This window comes from Ranitomeya imitator, chromosome 6 (genome assembly GCF_032444005.1).
Source record: "Ranitomeya imitator isolate aRanImi1 chromosome 6, aRanImi1.pri, whole genome shotgun sequence".
Taxonomy (NCBI): domain Eukaryota; kingdom Metazoa; phylum Chordata; class Amphibia; order Anura; family Dendrobatidae; genus Ranitomeya; species Ranitomeya imitator.
Window position 1 is genome coordinate 449,228,421 of NC_091287.1, and position 21,606 is coordinate 449,250,026.

At 42.7% G+C, this 21,606-nt stretch overlaps 1 protein-coding gene across 4 annotated transcripts; it reads right to left on the reverse strand.

Moving 5' to 3' along the window:
* Window positions 1–1,222: 1,222 nt before the first annotated feature.
* XKR9 (XK related 9) lies at window positions 1,223–20,839 on the reverse strand. Of its 4 annotated transcripts, none has more exons than XM_069731440.1 (5): window positions 20,706–20,839; window positions 15,755–16,278; window positions 6,625–7,148; window positions 3,900–4,099; window positions 1,223–2,071 (listed from the first exon to the last, which is right to left on the reverse strand). In XM_069731440.1, the coding sequence occupies exons 3-5, from the start codon at window positions 6,894–6,896 to the stop codon at window positions 1,440–1,442; spliced, it is 1,104 nt and encodes a 367-aa protein (XP_069587541.1). In that variant the 5' UTR covers window positions 6,897–7,148; window positions 15,755–16,278; window positions 20,706–20,839; the 3' UTR covers window positions 1,223–1,439. The 4 variants fall into 4 exon arrangements, with proteins under 4 accessions (XP_069587541.1, XP_069587543.1, XP_069587542.1 ...); XM_069731442.1 differs by having other exon boundaries at window positions 20,630–20,810; XM_069731441.1 differs by lacking the exons at window positions 15,755–16,278; window positions 20,706–20,839 and adding an exon at window positions 11,556–11,689.
* Between the last annotated feature and the right edge of the window lie 767 nt (window positions 20,840–21,606).

The following is a 21,606-nucleotide window of genomic DNA, read 5'->3' on the forward strand; positions in this document are numbered from 1 at the left end:
TATATGAAGTTTGCCAATGCCACATGCTGAAAACCAGACCCACACCATGGTGTTTCTACCTCCAAATTTTACTGTTGTTATAGTGTTTTGGGGCTGATATGCAGTTATTTTGGCCTCCAAACATGGGGTGTATTATGGCATCCAAAGAGTTCAATTTAGATCTTGTCTGACCAGGTCTTTCCCCTGCTTGTCTAAATGTTGTTGAGCAAACTTTAAACGTGCTTGAGCATGCTTTTTGTTTAGCAATGAATTCTTTTGTGGTGAGCGTGCATATAAGCCATAGAAGTTGATTGCATTACGTATTGTTTTCTTTGAAGCAGTGGTACCTGCTGATTCCAGGTCTTTCTGTAGCTCTCCTCAGGTGGTCCTTGGCTCTTGGACTTCTCTTCTGATAATTCTTTTCACTCCTCTGTCTGAAATCTAGTGGGGAGCACCTGGTTGTGGCCAGTTTATGGTGAAATTTACTTCCGGATTATGGCCACAACAGTGCTCACTGGAACCTTCAGTATTTTAGAAATTATTCTGTAAGCAATGCCATCAATATGTTTTACAGCAATAAGGTTGCAAAGGTTTTTAGACAGCTTACTAGTTTTACTCATCAAGAGATATTTCTTGTGTGGTACCATGGTAATGAGAAACACTTTTACAGTCCATCAGTTGAACCAGCTCATATTATTATTTTTCACTAAGTGGCAAGATTGCTGTCTAATTACTAGTATATTTCAGCTGGTGTAATGGCTTTCCGTGGCTTTTTGCACCTATCTTTCTTTGTGTTCAATAATTTTATCCTGTGTCATTTCTCATTGTTACACATAACTTAATTTATGGACATCTATGGTGTGATTTCTTTGCCTGTGTGGATTGGATGGGTTCTTACTGACATCTGGTGAGAATTTCATGTCAATAGCACCTTTAGAAATTTAAGAAGAAAAATAGAACCCCAGCACAGGCTGTCTCATTTCTACTGAAGGCTTTACTGCTTGTACAGCATACAGCAATTATTATTCATCATTGATCCACCTCATGTTCTGAGGAAGGCCGATTAGGCCGAAACGTCAACGCTTTTTTTTTTAATGTGGATCTTTCTGGGGTTTTTTTCTATTTGTGCAATAAATATATTATTTCACCATTGAAAAAGAGTACCAAGTTCTATTTTTCTTCTTGTATATGGACTGGAACCCTCCTTGAGCACTCTAAAAGAGTGCCACATAAGCCTAATACAAACGTTTAGAAATATATTTACTTACAAAATAGGTGACATGTTCAATACTTATTTCACCCGCTGTATCTACAGTGCAATGATTCTGTGTGGGGAAGAACTTGCAAAATTCCTCAAATGTTTTATGGAGTTGCAGGCCACTTTACTACTGGTTGAGGTGCAGAAGCTTTTCACTTGTGCTGATTTAGAATACAAGTAAAAAAACAAACAAACAGATCATCTACGGCATTATGAAATTTGTTAATCGGCTCTGGTCCTCCCAAATACCATCCACTGTATCCTCCTTAGGATGAATAAGACAGTGCAAAGTGGGATGGAAACAAGCATAATATAGGATCAGGGATAAAATACCAAGTCCCAAAGTCACAACTGTAGCAATACTGAGCACTGCAAATATAAAGGTACGAGCAAAGGCCGGTCTGAGGAAGAAGCACAAGGTGAGGATCCCTGACGTGAAGAAGCATCGTACAGAATAATAAACAGATATGGGGATTCTTGTTTTAGATCCTTTTACATTAAAAAAAGTAAAAACAAGAATGATTCCAACAACAGCCCTATACAGAATTTCCATTCTTTTGGTTTTGCAGAAATCTGTGTCTTGCTTCCAAGCCCAACAAAAGCCAGCGACAGCTAACAATGTCACGAGACCAGCAAAAATATAAATATTGCAAGTTAGAAGGAAAACGATGCTGACGATCCAGGAGGTCAAAGTAAAAAACTTGTAGAACGTGTAGGAGAGCAAAGGAAGCCCCACACTTATTCCCTTCTGTCCTGGTAGAGATTTTCGTAAAGACGTCTGGTAATCCACAGTAGACCATGAAATACTGACAATAGATGCCACGATGGAGATATCTAAAAATTAGAGAGAAATATGAGAACGTGAACAACCACAGAGAACAATATTTTCTTTTGTTTTCCTATGATTTGCAATGAGAACAATAAACTGAGCGCTCTCATAAAAAACCCACCTTTCTTAAATGTATAAGGGTCATCTCATCAGACACAACGCCCTTCAACATGCGGTCACGGCAGCAATCTGCTGATTTCTCCGAATAAAAAAGTTGCACTATGTATCAGCCATTAATATGATTGTAATCTATATGTAACGTATATGTTGGACATATCGGGGGGCTGATTTATCGAACTATTCCGTTGTAAAATGGTTTCAAATTTTACAATTCTTTTCACAAGTCATATTTGCGCAAAAGATGGCAACTTTTGGCATTTTTATACCAACCCTGGCATGTTCATGAGACTTTTTTTTAAAAGTTAGAGGAACTTAGCTGGAAGGGGATGTGGTCAAGTGCTGCTAGCAAATTCAGAATTTATACCACAAAAGTGGGGACAATTACCACTGATCAGTAATCCGGTCCCTAACTGGAGTGTACTTTTCAGGCTATGTGCACATGCTGCGGATCTGCAGCAATTTTCCATGAGATTACAGTACCATGTAAGGGTATGTGCACACGCTGCGAAATGGTGTGCGGATTTTTCCGCACTGATTTTGGTAAATCTGCAGGTAAACCGCACTGCGGATTTACGGCAGAATTACCGCGGTTTGTGTGCGGATTCCACCGGTGGTTTTACACCTGCGGATTCCTATAATGGAATAGGTGTAAACCGCTGTGGAATATAAACTGCTGCGTTTCCGCACGTTTTTTTCCGCAGCATGTGCACTGCGGATTTTGTTTTCCCTAGGTTTAAAAGGTGCTGTGCACCGCATGGAAAACTGCTGCAGATTCGCAGCATCAAATCCGCTGCAGATCCGCAGCAAAATCCGCAGCGTGTGCACATAGCCTAAACCTATGGAAAACAAAATCCGCAGTGCACATGCTGCGGAAAAAAACATGCAGAAACGCAGCGGTTTATATTCCGCAGCATGTCAATTCTTTGTGCGGATTCTGAAGCGGTGTACACCTGCTCCTCAATAGGAATCTGCAGGTGTAAAACCGCAGGTGGAATCCGCAGAAAAAACACGGAAAAACCGGGGTACATCCGCAATGCGGTTTACCTACAATTTACCAAAGTGCAGAAAAATCCACACACACCATTCCGCAGCGTGTGCACATACCCTTATGGTGGTGCACAGCAGCTGAAAAGATGTGCCAAATCAATTTAGAGGAGAATAATCTGTCATCGAGATTTTACCCCCCAAACTATTTATATGCACATGTAGCTCTTCCAGTCCAGCAATATCTTTACATGGCCGGGTACGTTTTTTTCACTTTCAATTTCTTCCAACAGCCGTGACTTTTATTATTTTATATCTACATAGCCATCTCAGGACTTGTTGTTTGAATTGCAGTTTAGAATTTCACCCTTTACTTTACCATATAATGTATCACAAGAAAAAATTCAAGTGCAGTGAAATAAAACTCAATTCCACCATTGTTTTTTTTTTTTGTTGCCACGTGATTTTTCAGGTCAATCTGATTACAATGATAGCAAACTAATTTTTTTTTTTATTTAAGTGGTGAGTAAAAACTTGGAAAACTGTAAGAAAAAGAAAAATTTGATTGTGTGCCCATTTTCTGAGACCTGGAATTTTTTTATTTTTCCATTTAATAAGACAATACAAAATACAGTGCAATAGCCTTTATGTGATAAGTGTCCATAGTCTTTAGATAATCTATGACACCAGAGAATTCACCGCAGAGTAAAAAAAACTGCATTAACTTACACTGAAATACAGTAATGTGCCCGTGCTCCATGAGTATGTAGAGCTGCAGAATGAACTGCGGCGTACTTTCCAAATATGTTTTAAAGCACCTCAGCATGCTCAAGTCCGTCATGTCGAAGACTGCCTTCTTCTTGGCATTCTCACGATCCCGTGCTTGGTCATATGTCGCTCGATAGCCATGTTTTACTGCATACCAGTATCTAGAGGTGAACACAGGGTATACATGATGCAGCAGCAGAAAATAATAAAACATCTTATAAATCCTAGATAATGAACACAGGGTTATAATCAAAGAAACACAGAGGAAGACAATATGGGATCTGTTCATGTGATCGGCCCTCAGGATGCAATATTTTCATTTCTACTTTGTACAATGACCCTGGAAATAAAGTCAAGCCACGATTCACAGGCAATGAAGTGAGCATCAAAAGAAGGCATTAATCAAATGGCTGGCTAATTGATCTCTCCACTGTACAGTGCACCATGTATTATACACCACCTACCTGTACTATATGTACAGGATCTATTCCTTTACTACATGTTCTGTACTATGCTTCACCTATACTGAATGTACAGTCCTACTCTCTACCTGTACTATATGTATTGTACTGCTCTATTCCTTCACAACGTGTACTAGACTGCCAACTACCTGTACTGCACTGTGGTCTACCTTTACTTTATGTACTATACTACACGGTGGGCCATTTATATGGATACACCTAAATAAAATGTGAATGGATGGTGATATCAACTTCCTGTTTGTGGCACATTATTATATGGCTGGGGGAAAACTTTTGGTGAGCATGGCGGCCATTTTGAAGTCAGCCATTTTGGATCCAACTTTATTTATTCCAATGGGAAGGTCATGTGACACATCAAACTTATTGAGAATTTCACAAGAAAAACAATGGTGTGCTTGGTTTTAACGCAACTTTATTCTTTCATGAGTTATATGCAAGTTTATGACCACTTATAAAATGTTCAAAGTGCTGCCCATCGTGTTGGATTGTCAATGCAACCCTCTTCTCCCACTCTTGACAGACTGATAGCAACACCGCAGAAGAAATGCTAGCACAGGCTTCCAGAATCCGTTGTTTCAGATGCTGCACATCTCGTATCTTCACAGCATAGACAATTGCCTTCAGATGACCCCAGCATCCACTTCCAGCTTGTACCATACATGTACAGCGCATGTACATCCACCTGCCAAGACCTAAGCTTTTCCAGCATCGCCCAGAACATTAATCTGCTTTTGTTGACTTGTTCTTTTTCTATAGTATGTGGCGTAGCCATTTTTCCTCAGGTAAGCAATGCTCAAGTACTCAGTTATCCACATAAAGTCGAAGAAATGTGTCAGACCAGGCCACCTATCATCGCTCCATGGCCCAGTGCTGATTCTCACATATTTATGGAAGGGTTTTCAGCAATGGACAGAGGTCAGAGTAGACACCCTGACTGGTCTATGGCTGAACAGCCGCACATACAGAAAGTTAAGTGTTCTGATATCTTAACCAACATTAATTTTTCAGCAATTTATGCTACAGTAGCTCTTATGTGGAATTGAACCACATTGGCTATCTTTCACTCCCAACCACATGCAGATGTCCTCACCACTTATAACTCTTTTGCCAGTTCACAAGTTCCCCTTCCTTGGATCATTCAGCATATTAACCACATGTTGGGAACACCCCACAAGACCATATAAAGGGGTTTTCTGGACAGACCAGGGTTACCCTGGCAGGCAATGAATGATGCCAAAACAAATAAATAACAAACAGGACCATAGAAATGCATCAACCTTTGTAAAACGAGGAACAGAAGGAGCAATGCCAGACCCCTCCAAAATGACCTCCCAGCGGGATAGGCTGAAAAATACTCCACGAGGATGGCATTCAGCCTGACGTCCTGTAGTGGGACCTGTGCTCACAGACTAGCATTATGAAGCTCAATTAGCCATGGTTATGGAACATAACTTCAAGTGGTAGGCCCACCATTGGTGCTTCATTCTCTTCACAGATAAGAGCTGGTTCACATTCAATATGTGATAAAGAGTTTGGACATGTCATGGTGAAAATAATGCTGCCATCAACATTATCCAGCATGATTGATTTGGCTTTAGGTCACTAATTGTCTGGGAAGTCGTATCCTCAGAGGAGAGTTGCACGAACCCCCAAGAGACCATGGTAAGGTGTCAGGATGCGATTCTCAGAGCCTTTATCAGACCTTACACTGGTGCAGACAATGCCTGGCCTGTAAGCTCAAGTCCAATTGAGACCTTCTGTGACATCACATCTTATCCGAGTACTCACTGCTAAGTGGGGCCATAGGTTGCTCAGAAGCCCAATGATGTCCTGCTTCAGATTTGGAAGGTACCCAAGGGCACCACTCAGCCACAATATGAATTGTCAAGATGAAATTCATGCAAATTTTACCCACATGTGATTTCAATGTTTTCCTTTGATTTTTGGAGTGATATGGAATCCAGGCCTTAATTGGCTAATTAATTTGGTTTTCATTTTCTTCTCAATGAATTACACATTTTATATCAGTAAAGATCTCCAACTTGAATTTTTCGTTCATCAACATCCGATATGCAAGTTAGCCGTTCCCTAATTTTTTGAGCAGTACATGTACCTTTATGTATGTATGCCTGTACATACGTATGAATGTGCGTGTAGGGACTGTTTGTGAAAAAACAGTTCATGAGGTGCAGAAGTTCACTTACCTGAGCAAGGTCCCAGCCAGAAAGAGATGAATAACAAGGATGCATTTCATACTCTCATCACTGCCCTCAACAAAGTCATCTTTAAACCACGTGTAACTAAAAGCCTGAACAATTAGTGTGGACAAAAAAGCAAAAAATATGGTTAAAAGTCCAAAAAGATAAAGTTCTTGTTGAAAGTATTTAAATGAAATCCATAAATCTACTCCAATATCAAACAGGAAGGAGACGATCCCGATTATGGTCATAATAAAATTCCATTTTGTGAAGCTCATCCTCCTAAGCCCTGGTGGGATTGTGTGTTACATCGTCTTAGCGTCACAGTGACTTCTTCACATCACAACAGCAGATATGCCTGAGATTGTTCATCATCTCACAGTCATTGTGTTCCATTTAATACGTATTTTCCTTAAGACATATATACATATACTCTTGTTTTGTTATGAAAAGTTCTACAGTTTTCTGAAGTCTGATAATTCATGATTCTGGCTTAATTAATTTTTAATTCCATTGATAAACTGATGAACCTGAAATACAAAGAGATAAAGTAAGAACTAAATAAACCTCATTTATCAAGTCTGGCAAAAATGATCTTGATGCCCTTAATAACCAATTAGGACACATTTTGTATTTCTTAAAAGTGCTCCGAGAAAATAAAAGCTCAGTTCTGACTGGTTGTGTAAAGCGAATAAGGACAGGTCTTCTATTGGACAACTTTGATAACTTTGTACTATTGCAGGCTGAACAGTCTCAACCATAAGTATTTTGTCCTAAATTTCCATTTACAAATTCTTCTAAAGGTACCGTCACATTTAGCGACGCTGCAGCGATCTAGACAACGATCCCGATCGCTGCAGCGTCGCTGTGTGGTCGCTGGAGAGCTGTCACACAGACAGCTCTCCAGCGACCAACTATGCAAAGTCCCCTGGTAACCAGGGTAAACATCGGGTTACTAAGCGCAGGGCCGCGCTTAGTAACCCGATGTTTACCCTGGTTACCAGTGCTAATGTAGAAAAAAAACAAACACTACATACTTACCTTCCGGTGTCTGTCCTCCGGCGCTGTGCTTTCCTGCACTGACTGTGAGCGCCGGCTGGCCGTAAAGCACAGCGGTGACGTCACCGCTGTAATCTGCTTTACGGCTGATCGGCACTGACAGTGCAGGAAAGCACAGCGCCGGGGGACGCGACAGACACCGGAATGTAAGTATGAAGTGTTTTTTTTTTTACATTTACACTGGTAACCAGGCTAAACATCGGGTTACTAAGCGCGGCCCTGCACTTAGTAACCCGATGTTTACCCTGGTTACCAGTGAAGACATCGCTGAATCGGCGTCACACACGCCGATTCAGCGATGTCTGCGGGCGATCCAGCGACGAAATAAAGTTCTGTACTTTCTGCTCCGACCAACGATGTCACAGCAGGATCCAGATCGCTGCTGCGTGTCAAACACAATGATATCGCTATCCAGGACGCTGCAACGTCACGGATCGCTAGCGATATCGTTGTGAAGTTGGTCAGTGTGAAGGTTCCTTAAGTTGGGTGACGAGCACCAAAGTCAGGGAAGTGGTGTTGAAATCCCCATAGACAAGTATGGCTCTCTCCATTCATTTGCATGGGAATTCTGTCCACCGTCAGGACTCCATTCTCAAGATGGATGTACGAGATCGGAACACCCTTTTTAATAAATATGCCTCCATACACATTAGATTCACATATTGGCTGGTGGTTATGGGGGCCTTCCGCTTGGGATCATCAGTTATTCTAAAATGCAAATAAAGAAGTTCTTATGCTTTGGACCCTCATCTACTGTATAACATATGGGCTGCAAAGAATGTTTCTCGATCCAGAGGACCTGGCATGTTTACAAAATGTTACACCGTGACCCATTAATATCACCAATCTGTGCATGACAGAAAAAAACTCCCTACAGATTTTCCCACAGATAAGGAGGGTCACTAGGGTTTATATTCAGAAAGAAATTTCCAAATCAAACCCCTTTCTGGTGAAGGGTTTAGCTGGGAGGGTACTGGGGCATGTTCCCCATAGGAGAGGTGCTGGGGGAAGGTCAGAAGACACTGCCATGAAAATTGCAACTGATAATTCCTCTTTGTGCTTTTAATGTATAGTGTACTATCACTACGTGTGGCTCTCAGTTATATTTTGTGTACCTAATACCCACCTCTGTAATCACAGCATTCTGTAATGCTAATTATAATAATCAAACTCTATAAAAAATGATGGTGCAGACACTAGAGGCACCAGTATCCCAATAAAAACAAACCCCCCCAGGGCCTTAAAGAAGTTGTCAACTACTTGTTGTCGTACCCCTCATGAAATAATAAAGCCTATACTCCTCTCCCGTGCCGGCGCAGTTCCCGCAGTGTCAGCACTCGCTCTCCCCTGGGCTCTTGTGTGGTGTATGACACCCTGACAGGGCGCCGGCGTCACTGTCTCCGCCTTCGGACAAATCGAACATGAAGAGGAAGTCCGGGATCAGCGGCAGCCCTGGCTTCCTCTTCATGATCGATTTGTCCGAAGGCGGAGACAGTGACGCCGGTGCCCCGTCAGGGTGTCATACACCACACAATAGTCCCGGAGAGAGCGACTGCCGACACTGCGGGAATGGCGCCTGCATGGGAAGCGAATATAGGATTTATTATTTCATCGGGGCCAAACATATTGATCATGAAGGGGTTGTCCTAGTAGTGGACCACGCACCATTGTAAATTTACAACGCAGGGGAATCTGTGATTCCCCGAACCCTCTGCTGCCTCCGGTGTTTGAATGACCGGTCACTGCTGAGACTTCAGAGGAGGCAGGTGGAGGGGCCGGGGAACCACAGCCAGTGAGGAGAAGACATAGTGTACAGTCCGCCCCTGTGCACCAGAATCCCATGAGCATTTTTTCTGCATTTACAACACACACAAAAATTATTGAAACTACTTTGTAATTTATATGTACCCAAGAACAGTGCTTAAAACAATATAATTTGTCCCACGTAAAAAAAAGCTTTAAACAGCCACGTCAATGGAAAAAATAACAAAAGCTATGGCTGCTAAAATGAGGAGAGGCAAAACTAAAAAAATTCCAGTCGTTAAAGGGGTTGTCCAGTCTCAGAAGGAAAGTGAGTGCAGGCTGTTGGACAATAACAATGTGATACACACATGTACTTCCCGTGACCACATGTGATTTGTGTATGTGCAGTCACGTGCAGACTAGTCTCATCTGACTTGAGAGAAGCATAGAAGTCTAGTTGGCACCTGACCTGAAGTATACAAACCATATACATGTGAAGACGTAATCTCCCACCTGCACTGGAAATACAGGGGAATTGTGACAGTGTGCATATCATGCAGTGTCATGGTTTGGCTGTCTGCAGTCATATAACAAGACTGGACCACCCTTTATTGCCCGCATAGTGACAAGACCTGAATGACACATACTCAATTGTACACTAATTTTAATAACAGAAAGTATGGATTTTCATCTCGCTATTACATCCTCTAATTGGAAGTATTCCCAGGTAGAATCGCAGCGGACAAAACGCAGTCATGGCCCCTTATTAAAGTACGGTACACTGGTTACATGTAATATCTGGGTCATATACCCAGAACCTCCACCATTAAACAATCAGTAGATTTGGTTTCCAGTACCATCTCTATGCTGATGACACCCTATTATACACCTCTACTCTTGACATCACGCCTGCATTATTACAGAACACCAGTGATTGCCTTACTGTGGTCTCCAACATCATGTCCTCCTTCTATCTGAAACTGAACCTCTCAAAAACTGATCTCCTTGTGTTTCCTCCCTCCACTAACCTACCTTTGCCTGACATTGCCATTTCTGTGTGTGGTTCCACCATAACTCCCCAGCAACATGCCCACTGTCTGGGGGTCATACTTGATTCCGAGCTTTCATTCATCCCCCACATCTGATCACTGGCTCGCTCTTGTTATCTGAACCAGAAAACATTTCTAGAATTTGCCCTTTTCTTACTTTCGACTCTGCAAAAACTCTTACTGTTTCTCTTATTCATTCTCGTATGGACTATTGTAACTCTCTACTAATCGGTCTCCCTCTTACCAAACTCTCCCCTCTCCAATCTGTCTTGAATGATGCAGCCAGGATCATATTCCTCACCAATCGGTACACCGATGCCTCTACCTTGTGCCAGTCATTGCAGTGGTTACCCATCCACTCCAGATTCCAGTATAAACTTATTATCCTCACCTACAAAGCAGTCCACGGCTCAGCACCACCCTACATCCCCTCCCTGGTCTCAGTCTACCACCCTACCCGTGCCCTCCGTTCTAATGACCTGAGGTTAGCAACCTCAATAATCATAACCTCCCAGTCCCATCTCCAAGACTTTTCACATGCTGCGCTAATTCTTTAGAATACATTACGCATTTCTTCAGACTGGCCTACCGCCTCATCGCATTACCCTAATGATCCCTGTGTGGCCCATTCAAAATTTTCTTCATAACCAGGTTCCTATCATGTTCTCTCATGCTTTATGCATTCATAGCCCTCTGTGTCTGTACTTTTAAACATTCTGGTTGGTAACGGATTCATGCAGCATTACATGAACACCCGATTTATTACAATATAGCTGGTCAGAACTATGATAGCAATTGTTACCATCCACCTCTTGTGTCTGCCCTATTTCCTCATAGATTGTAAGCTTACGAGCAGGGCCCTCATTCCTTGGTATCTGTTGATTTATGTGATTATTATTGTGTAATGTCTTATTGTCTGTACAAGTCCCCTCTAAAATGTAAAGTGCTGCGGAATATGTTGGCGCTATAGAAATAACATTATTATTATCTCTGTACCGGAAGGTACTGACCTCATGTACCATACGTGAAGCCTACTGGTTTCTCAGCATTGATCGTAGAAATAAAAGTGTGAAGACAGGCTCTTACCTCGCAGATGGTATACTTTGAAGAAGTGTAGGATGATAGTGTGAGAAGAGAGCAGTGACATGAAGGAGGAAGCAGAGAGCACACACTGTAAGAATGAAGGAAGTGCGGCGAGGGCCTGGCCGGGGCTGGCCCTGTCATGGTGTGCTCAGTTACTGTGGTGACAGCAATGTCAAGGCTGCACCTCCAGGAAACAGCAGCAGCTCCGGTGACTGCACGCTCCACAGCCATGGATTCAGAGCTTGGGTCACAAGTTCTGTTTCTGGTGATGACTGTAGTCAGAGGTGTTTGATATGGAAATTAAAGGGGTTTTCGCCAAGAATTAAAATTATCCCCTATTATTAGAGGGTAAGTTTCATTCTTGGAAACCCCCCCTTTAATATCTCTGTATGTGCGGAGCTCGTTTAGGTTTTTTTTTACTGAAAAGTTAGGAGTGACTGCTGCTTTAAAAGAAAATGTGAGGAATTTTAGTTTTGTCATGTAGAAAGGGATCATACATATTATTTGTTCCTTCTCTTCCCCTGGGGAACACTAATAATAAAAGTGTGGAGATCCCACCAAAGAGCGGGCAGATGTGAGGGGAAAAGACCCGATTACAGAGATCGGAACCAGTGTCACCAGATCTCCCAATCCAAACTGCATACATTATTAAACAGAGGTCAGACCTGATGGGGAGGGTGTATTTATTTCCAAATTCCAGGACTGTATAATCCCTTCTAAAATCAATGTTAGCCCACCTACCTGACTGCCCGCTCCTCAGTGTCCCTCCTCCCTGCTGGACAGACCACAACTGATCTAAATGAAAGTCTGGAACAAATAGATTTATGTTGGAACTATTTTTATTGTGAGGTTGCATTTTGTTACTTTTTTGTGACTTTTATATATCTGACACATTGGTATTCAGCTCTTTTCTAGAATTGGGAATTGTACTAATTAACTCATTCATGATCGGCTACTTTTGAAAGACACCATTCATTTTATCCTGTGATGCAGTGGAAAGAGGGAAAAAATTCCAAAAATTGGAAGAAAAAAAAAGTGCAATTCTACAATAATTTTTTTTAAATTTGCCATGTTCACTAAAAAGTAAAACAGTCCTAATAATATAATTCTCCAGGTCAGTATGATTACTGATGAATCTGATGAAGTGGTGAAAAAAGCTCAGAAATTAGTAAAAAAAAATGTTTGCTTGTGTCATTTCCAGAGAGTCGCCATTTTTAGAGACCAGTAACACTTTCAGTTTTCGGGATCTAGGTGACGCCTTGAGCTGTTTTTAGTGATTCCATTTTGGGGTGGTTACAATCTTTTGATCGCCCATTATTGTATTTTATTGCAATGTTGTGGCGGCCAAAAAAAGGTAATTCTTGGGTTACTATTTTTTCTCTCGTTATGCCGTTTACCGATCGGATTAACTTATTTTATATTTTGATAAATCGGACTATTATGAACTCAGCGATACTAAATAAGTGTATTTTATTCCTTTATTTTTCATGGGGCAAAAGGGTGGAGGATTTGAACTTTTGTGTTTTTTAATTTTTTAACATTTTTTTACTGTATTCAATAGTCCCCTGAGGGGACGTAAATGTGCAGTCATCCGATCACTTGTACTACACATAGCAGTATCTCCTAGAAACGCCATGACGAGCACGGAGGTCTTCAGCACACTCAACATTAACATGTTAACAGGCCCCGCTCCACCCGCAACTATTAGAAGCAGATGATGGCTGAATAAAAAAGCAAAAGCCAGAGAATCACCGGCAGGGGCGGTCCGTGACTGCTCTGTGCTGGCAGACATCGGCGCGGGGCACAACAGGCAGGTAGTTAGCGATGTTCCTAACCCCATGGGGAAAATTATCAAAGTCCTGAATAAGCCCTTTAAAATGTAAAAATCCACACTTTGCTTAAAATGTCAGTATTGATGAAACCAGCAATTAATGAAACCAGCAACAATGGTCTCCTGCTCTAATGTAACACTGGAAACTGCACTAAGATGCTTAAAGGGACACTGTCACCTGAATTTGGAGGGAACAATCTTCAGCCATGGAGGCGGGGTTTTCGGGTGTTTGATTCACCCTTTCCTTACCCGCTGGCTGCATGCTGGCTGCAATATTGGATTGAAGTTCATTCTCTGTCCTACGTAGTACACGCCTGCACAAGGTGCAATCTTGCCTTGTGCAGGCGTGTACTATGGAGGACAGAGAATGAACTTCAATCCAATATTGCAGCCAGCATGCAGCCAGCGGGTAAGGAAAGGGTGAATGAAACACCCGAAAACCCCGCCTCCATGGCTGAAGATTGTTCCCTCCAAATTCAGGTGACAGTGTCCCTTTAAACGTTGTTCTAGCGTAATTTGCGCCAAATTCATGATTAACCTACTGGACACACCCTTCTTAATAGATTTACGGCACAGAAGATCATAACACTTCATACTTAGCTCCTAGATCGGTGTCAATCCTATGTCAGAGATTTGTCTCCCACTGGTCACATGACATTGTGTCATGTGACAGCTGCAGCCAATCAGTGTCTGCATCTTTTCACCAGAGTAAAAGTCTGCTTTGATTGGCTGCAGATGGCACATGATATAATCATGTCACATGACTGCCGGGAAACAGTTTGGTTCCGTGCAGTGGAGATGTAATATATATGGAGCAGTGGAGTAAAAGTGAGTGCACAGAAGATCCAGTGCTGGCTACTGCATTCTGGATAAATATCACCACTGAGTATCTTCACACTGATTCTCCAGGAAAAAGGCGACATCTGAAGCTCCAGCTATCGCATGCGGCTGAGACCCCACCCAGCTGCGGCCACCAGTGAGTGCATGCGTCTGCGGTAACGCTGAGGTGCAAACCCATGCATCCATTCGTCCCTGCGGGTGAGCATGGCTGCTGCAGACTGTGAGTGTATTTTCTGGATGCTGCCTCCTGATTATTATTACAGGGTCATACCAGACACATCCCACTGACATGAGTGGCGCTGTGTCTGGGGAAAAACAGGACCTATTTATCTAATCATGGCATCGCCAAGCAGGACAGCATGGGGTGCAAGAGGAGGTGGCTATCTTTCACTCCCAACCACATGCAGATGTCCTCACCACTTATAACTCTTTTGCCAGTTCACAAGTTCCCCTTCCTTGGATCATTCAGCATATTAACCACATGTTGGGAACACCCCACAAGACCATATAAAGGGGTTTTCTGGACAGACCAGGGTTACCCTGGCAGGCAATGAATGATGCCAAAACAAATAAATAACAAACAGGACCATAGAAATGCATCAACCTTTGTAAAACGAGGAACAGAAGGAGCAATGCCAGACCCCTCCAAAATGACCTCCCAGCGGGATAGGCTGAAAAATACTCCACGAGGATGGCATTCAGCCTGACGTCCTGTAGTGGGACCTGTGCTCACAGACTAGCATTATGAAGCTCAATTAGCCATGGTTATGGAACATAACTTCAAGTGGTAGGCCCACCATTGGTGCTTCATTCTCTTCACAGATAAGAGCTGGTTCACATTCAATATGTGATAAAGAGTTTGGACATGTCATGGTGAAAATAATGCTGCCATCAACATTATCCAGCATGATTGATTTGGCTTTAGGTCACTAATTGTCTGGGAAGTCGTATCCTCAGAGGAGAGTTGCACGAACCCCCAAGAGACCATGGTAAGGTGTCAGGATGCGATTCTCAGAGCCTTTATCAGACCTTACACTGGTGCAGACAATGCCTGGCCTGTAAGCTCAAGTCCAATTGAGACCTTCTGTGACATCACATCTTATCCGAGTACTCACTGCTAAGTGGGGCCATAGGTTGCTCAGAAGCCCAATGATGTCCTGCTTCAGATTTGGAAGGTACCCAAGGGCACCACTCAGCCACAATATGAATTGTCAAGATGAAATTCATGCAAATTTTACCCACATGTGATTTCAATGTTTTCCTTTGATTTTTGGAGTGATATGGAATCCAGGCCTTAATTGGCTAATTAATTTGGTTTTCATTTTCTTCTCAATGAATTACACATTTTATATCAGTAAAGATCTCCAACTTGAATTTTTCGTTCATCAACATCCGATATGCAAGTTAGCCGTTCCCTAATTTTTTGAGCAGTACATGTACCTTTATGTATGTATGCCTGTACATACGTATGAATGTGCGTGTAGGGACTGTTTGTGAAAAAACAGTTCATGAGGTGCAGAAGTTCACTTACCTGAGCAAGGTCCCAGCCAGAAAGAGATGAATAACAAGGATGCATTTCATACTCTCATCACTGCCCTCAACAAAGTCATCTTTAAACCACGTGTAACTAAAAGCCTGAACAATTAGTGTGGACAAAAAAGCAAAAAATATGGTTAAAAGTCCAAAAAGATAAAGTTCTTGTTGAAAGTATTTAAATGAAATCCATAAATCTACTCCAATATCAAACAGGAAGGAGACGATCCCGATTATGGTCATAATAAAATTCCATTTTGTGAAGCTCATCCTCCTAAGCCCTGGTGGGATTGTGTGTTACATCGTCTTAGCGTCACAGTGACTTCTTCACATCACAACAGCAGATATGCCTGAGATTGTTCATCATCTCACAGTCATTGTGTTCCATTTAATACGTATTTTCCTTAAGACATATATACATATACTCTTGTTTTGTTATGAAAAGTTCTACAGTTTTCTGAAGTCTGATAATTCATGATTCTGGCTTAATTAATTTTTAATTCCATTGATAAACTGATGAACCTGAAATACAAAGAGATAAAGTAAGAACTAAATAAACCTCATTTATCAAGTCTGGCAAAAATGATCTTGATGCCCTTAATAACCAATTAGGACACATTTTGTATTTCTTAAAAGTGCTCCGAGAAAATAAAAGCTCAGTTCTGACTGGTTGTGTAAAGCGAATAAGGACAGGTCTTCTATTGGACAACTTTGATAACTTTGTACTATTGCAGGCTGAACAGTCTCAACCATAAGTATTTTGTCCTAAATTTCCATTTACAAATTCTTCTAAAGGTACCGTCACATTTAGCGACGCTGCAGCGATCTAGACAACGATCCCGATCGCTGCAGCGTCGCTGTGTGGTCGCTGGAGAGCTGTCACACAGACAGCTCTCCAGCGACCAACTATGCAAAGTCCCCTGGTAACCAGGGTAAACATCGGGTTACTAAGCGCAGGGCCGCGCTTAGTAACCCGATGTTTACCCTGGTTACCAGTGCTAATGTAAAAAAAAAACAAACACTACATACTTACCTTCCGGTGTCTGTCCTCCGGCGCTGTGCTTTCCTGCACTGACTGTGAGCGCCGGCTGGCCGTAAAGCACAGCGGTGACGTCACCGCTGTAATCTGCTTTACGGCTGATCGGCACTGACAGTGCAGGAAAGCACAGCGCCGGGGGACGCGACAGACACCGGAATGTAAGTATGAAGTGTTTTTTTTTTTACATTTACACTGGTAACCAGGCTAAACATCGGGTTACTAAGCGCGGCCCTGCACTTAGTAACCCGATGTTTACCCTGGTTACCAGTGAAGACATCGCTGAATCGGCGTCACACACGCCGATTCAGCGATGTCTGCGGGCGATCCAGCGACGAAATAAAGTTCTGTACTTTCTGCTCCGACCAACGATGTCACAGCAGGATCCAGATCGCTGCTGCGTGTCAAACACAATGATATCGCTATCCAGGACGCTGCAACGTCACGGATCGCTAGCGATATCGTTGTGAAGTTGGTCAGTGTGAAGGTTCCTTAAGTTGGGTGACGAGCACCAAAGTCAGGGAAGTGGTGTTGAAATCCCCATAGACAAGTATGGCTCTCTCCATTCATTTGCATGGGAATTCTGTCCACCGTCAGGACTCCATTCTCAAGATGGATGTACGAGATCGGAACACCCTTTTTAATAAATATGCCTCCATACACATTAGATTCACATATTGGCTGGTGGTTATGGGGGCCTTCCGCTTGGGATCATCAGTTATTCTAAAATGCAAATAAAGAAGTTCTTATGCTTTGGACCCTCATCTACTGTATAACATATGGGCTGCAAAGAATGTTTCTCGATCCAGAGGACCTGGCATGTTTATAAAATGTTACACCGTGACCCATTAATATCACCAATCTGTGCATGACAGAAAAAAACTCCCTACAGATTTTCCCACAGATAAGGAGGGTCACTAGGGTTTATATTCAGAAAGAAATTTCCAAATCAAACCCCTTTCTGGTGAAGGGTTTAGCTGGGAGGGTACTGGGGCATGTTCCCCATAGGAGAGGTGCTGGGGGAAGGTCAGAAGACACTGCCATGAAAATTGCAACTGATATTTCCTCTTTGTGCTTTTAATGTATAGTGTACTATCACTACGTGTGGCTTTCAGTTATATTTTGTGTACCTAATACCCACCTCTGTAATCACAGCATTCTGTAATGCTAATTATAATAATCAAACTCTATAAAAAATGATGGTGCAGACACTAGAGGCACCAGTATCCCAATAAAAACAAACCCCCCCAGGGCCTTAAAGAAGTTGTCAACTACTTGTTGTCGTACCCCTCATGAAATAATAAAGCCTATACTCCTCTCCCGTGCCGGCGCAGTTCCCGCAGTGTCAGCACTCGCTCTCCCCTGGGCTCTTGTGTGGTGTATGACACCCTGACAGGGCGCCGGCGTCACTGTCTCCGCCTTCGGACAAATCGAACATGAAGAGGAAGTCCGGGATCAGCGGCAGCCCTGGCTTCCTCTTCATGATCGATTTGTCCGAAGGCGGAGACAGTGACGCCGGTGCCCCGTCAGGGTGTCATACACCACACAATAGCCCCAGAGAGAGCGACTGCCGACACTGCGGGAATGGCGCCTGCATGGGAAGCGAATATAGGATTTATTATTTCATCGGGGCCAAACATATTGATCATGAAGGGGTTGTCCTAGTAGTGGACCACGCACCATTGTAAATTTACAACGCAGGGGAATCTGTGATTCCCCGAACCCTCTGCTGCCTCCGGTGTTTGAATGACCGGTCACTGCTGAGACTTCAGAGGAGGCAGGTAATTCACAGACCGGAGGCAGGTGGAGGGGCCGGGGAACCACAGCCAGTGAGGAGAAGACATAGTGTACAGTCCGCCCCTGTGCACCAGAATCCCATGAGCATTTTTTCTGCATTTACAACACACACAAAAATTATTGAAACTACTTTGTAATTTATATGTACCCAAGAACAGTGCTAAAAACAATATAATTTGTCCCACGTAAAAAAAAGCTTTAAACAGCCACGTCAATGGAAAAAATAACAAAAGCTATGGCTGCTAAAATGAGGAGAGGCAAAACTAAAAAAATTCCAGTCGTTAAAGGGGTTGTCCAGTCTCAGAAGGAAAGTGAGTGCAGGCTGTTGGACAATAACAATGTGATACACACATGTACTTCCCGTGACCACATGTGATTTGTGTATGTGCAGTCACGTGCAGACTAGTCTCATCTGACTTGAGAGAAGCATAGAAGTCTAGTTGGCACCTGACCTGAAGTATACAAACCATATACATGTGAAGACGTAATCTCCCACCTGCACTGGAAATACAGGGGAATTGTGACAGTGTGCATATCATGCAGTGTCATGGTTTGGCTGTCTGCAGTCATATAACAAGACTGGACCACCCTTTATTGCCCGCATAGTGACAAGACCTGAATGACACATACTCAATTGTACACTAATTTTAATAACAGAAAGTATGGATTTTCATCTCGCTATTACATCCTCTAATTGGAAGTTTTCCGAGGTAGAATCGCAGCGGACAAAACGCAGTCATGGCCCCTTATTAAAGTACGGTACACTGGTTACATGTAATATCTGGGTCATATACCCAGAACCTCCACCATTAAACAATCAGTAGATTTGGTTTACAGTACCATCTCTATGCTGATGACACCCTATTATACACCTCTACTCTTGACATCACGCCTGCATTATTACAGAACACCAGTGATTGCCTTACTGTGGTCTCCAACATCATGTCCTCCCTCTATCTGAAACTGAACCTCTCAAAAACTGATCTCCTTGTGTTTCCTCCCTCCACTAACCTACCTTTGCCTGACATTGCCATTTCTGTGTGTGGTTCCACCATAACTCCCCAGCAACATGCCCACTGTCTGGGGGTCATACTTGATTCCGAGCTTTCATTCATCCCCCACATCTGATCACTGGCTCGCTCTTGTTATCTGAACCAGAAAACATTTCTAGAATTTGCCCTTTTCTTACTTTCGACTCTGCAAAAACTCTTACGGTTTCTCTTATTCATTCTCGTATGGACTATTGTAACTCTCTACTAATCGGTCTCCCTCTTACCAAACTCTCCCCTCTCCAATCTGTCTTGAATGATGCAGCCAGGATCATATTCCTCACCAATCGGTACACCGATGCCTCTACCTTGTGCCAGTCATTGCAGTGGTTACCCATCCACTCCAGATTGCAGTATAAACTTATTATCCTCACCTACAAAGCAGTCCACGGCTCAGCACCACCCTACATCCCCTCCCTGGTCTGTCTACCACCCTACCCGTGCCCTCCGTTCTAATTACCTGAGGTTAGCAACCTCAATAATCATAACCTCCCAGTCCCATCTCCAAGACTTTTCACATGCTGCGCTAATTCTTTAGAATACATTACGCATTTCTTCAGACTGGCCTACCGCCTCATCGCATTACCCTAATGATCCCTGTGTGGCCCATTCAAAATTTTCTTCATAACCAGGTTCCTATCATGTTCTCTCATGCTTTATGCATTCATAGCCCTCTGTGTCTGTACTTTTAAACATTCTGGTTGGTAACGGATTCATGCAGCATTACATGAACACCCGATTTATTACAATATAGCTGGTCAGAACTATGATAGCAATTGTTACCATCCACCTCTTGTGTCTGCCCTATTTCCTCATAGATTGTAAGCTTACGAGCAGGGCCCTCATTCCTTGGTATCTGTTGATTTATGTGATTATTATTGTGTAATGTCTTATTGTCTGTACAAGTCCCCTCTAAAATGTAAAGTGCTGCGGAATATGTTGGCGCTATAGAAATAACATTATTATTATCTCTGTACCGGAAGGTACTGACCTCATGTACCATACGTGAAGCCTACTGGTTTCTCAGCATTGATCGTAGAAATAAAAGTGTGAAGACAGGCTCTTACCTCGCAGATGGTATACTTTGAAGAAGTGTAGGATGATAGTGTGAGAAGAGAGCAGTGACATGAAGGAGGAAGCAGAGAGCACACACTGTAAGAATGAAGGAAGTGCGGCGAGGGCCTGGCCGGGGCTGGCCCTGTCATGGTGTGCTCAGTTACTGTGGTGACAGCAATGTCAAGGCTGCACCTCCAGGAAACAGCAGCAGCTCCGGTGACTGCACGCTCCACAGCCATGGATTCAGAGCTTGGGTCACAAGTTTTGTTTCTGGTGATGACTGTAGTCAGAGGTGTTTGATATGGAAATTAAAGGGGTTTTCGCCAAGAATTAAAATTATCCCCTATTATTAGAGGGTAAGTTTCATTCTTGGAAACCCCCCCTTTAATATCTCTGTATGTGCGGAGCTCGTTTAGGTTTTTTTTTACTGAAAAGTTAGGAGTGACTGCTGCTTTAAAAGAAAATGTGAGGAATTTTAGTTTTGTCATGTAGAAAGGGATCATACATATTATTTGTTCCTTCTCTTCCCCTGGGGAACACTAATAATAAAAGTGTGGAGATCCCACCAAAGAGCGGGCAGATGTGAGGGGAAAAGACCCGATTACAGAGATCGGAACCAGTGTCACCAGATCTCCCAATCCAAACTGCATACATTATTAAACAGAGGTCAGACCTGATGGGGAGGGTGTATTTATTTCCAAATTCCAGGACTGTATAATCCCTTCTAAAATCAATGTTAGCCCACCTACCTGACTGCCCGCTCCTCAGTGTCCCTCCTCCCTGCTGGACAGACCACAACTGATCTAAATGAAAGTCTGGAACAAATAGATTTATGTTGGAACTATTTTTATTGTGAGGTTGCATTTTGTTACTTTTTTGTGACTTTTATATATCTGACACATTGGTATTCAG

Bases quoted from the DNA above. Each gene is read 5' to 3' on its own strand.
- XKR9 (XM_069731440.1), bottom strand. From the start codon at position 6,896: ATGAGCTTCACAAAATGGAATTTTATTATGACCATAATCGGGATCGTC. The intron at 4,100-6,624 runs GTAAGTGAACTT...GTTCACCTCTAG, and splicing joins CTGGCTGGGACCTTGCTCAG to ATACTGGTATGCAGTAAAAC. The intron at 2,072-3,899 runs GTAAGTTAATGC...TCTAATTTTTAG, and splicing joins GCACATTACTGTATTTCAGT to ATATCTCCATCGTGGCATCT.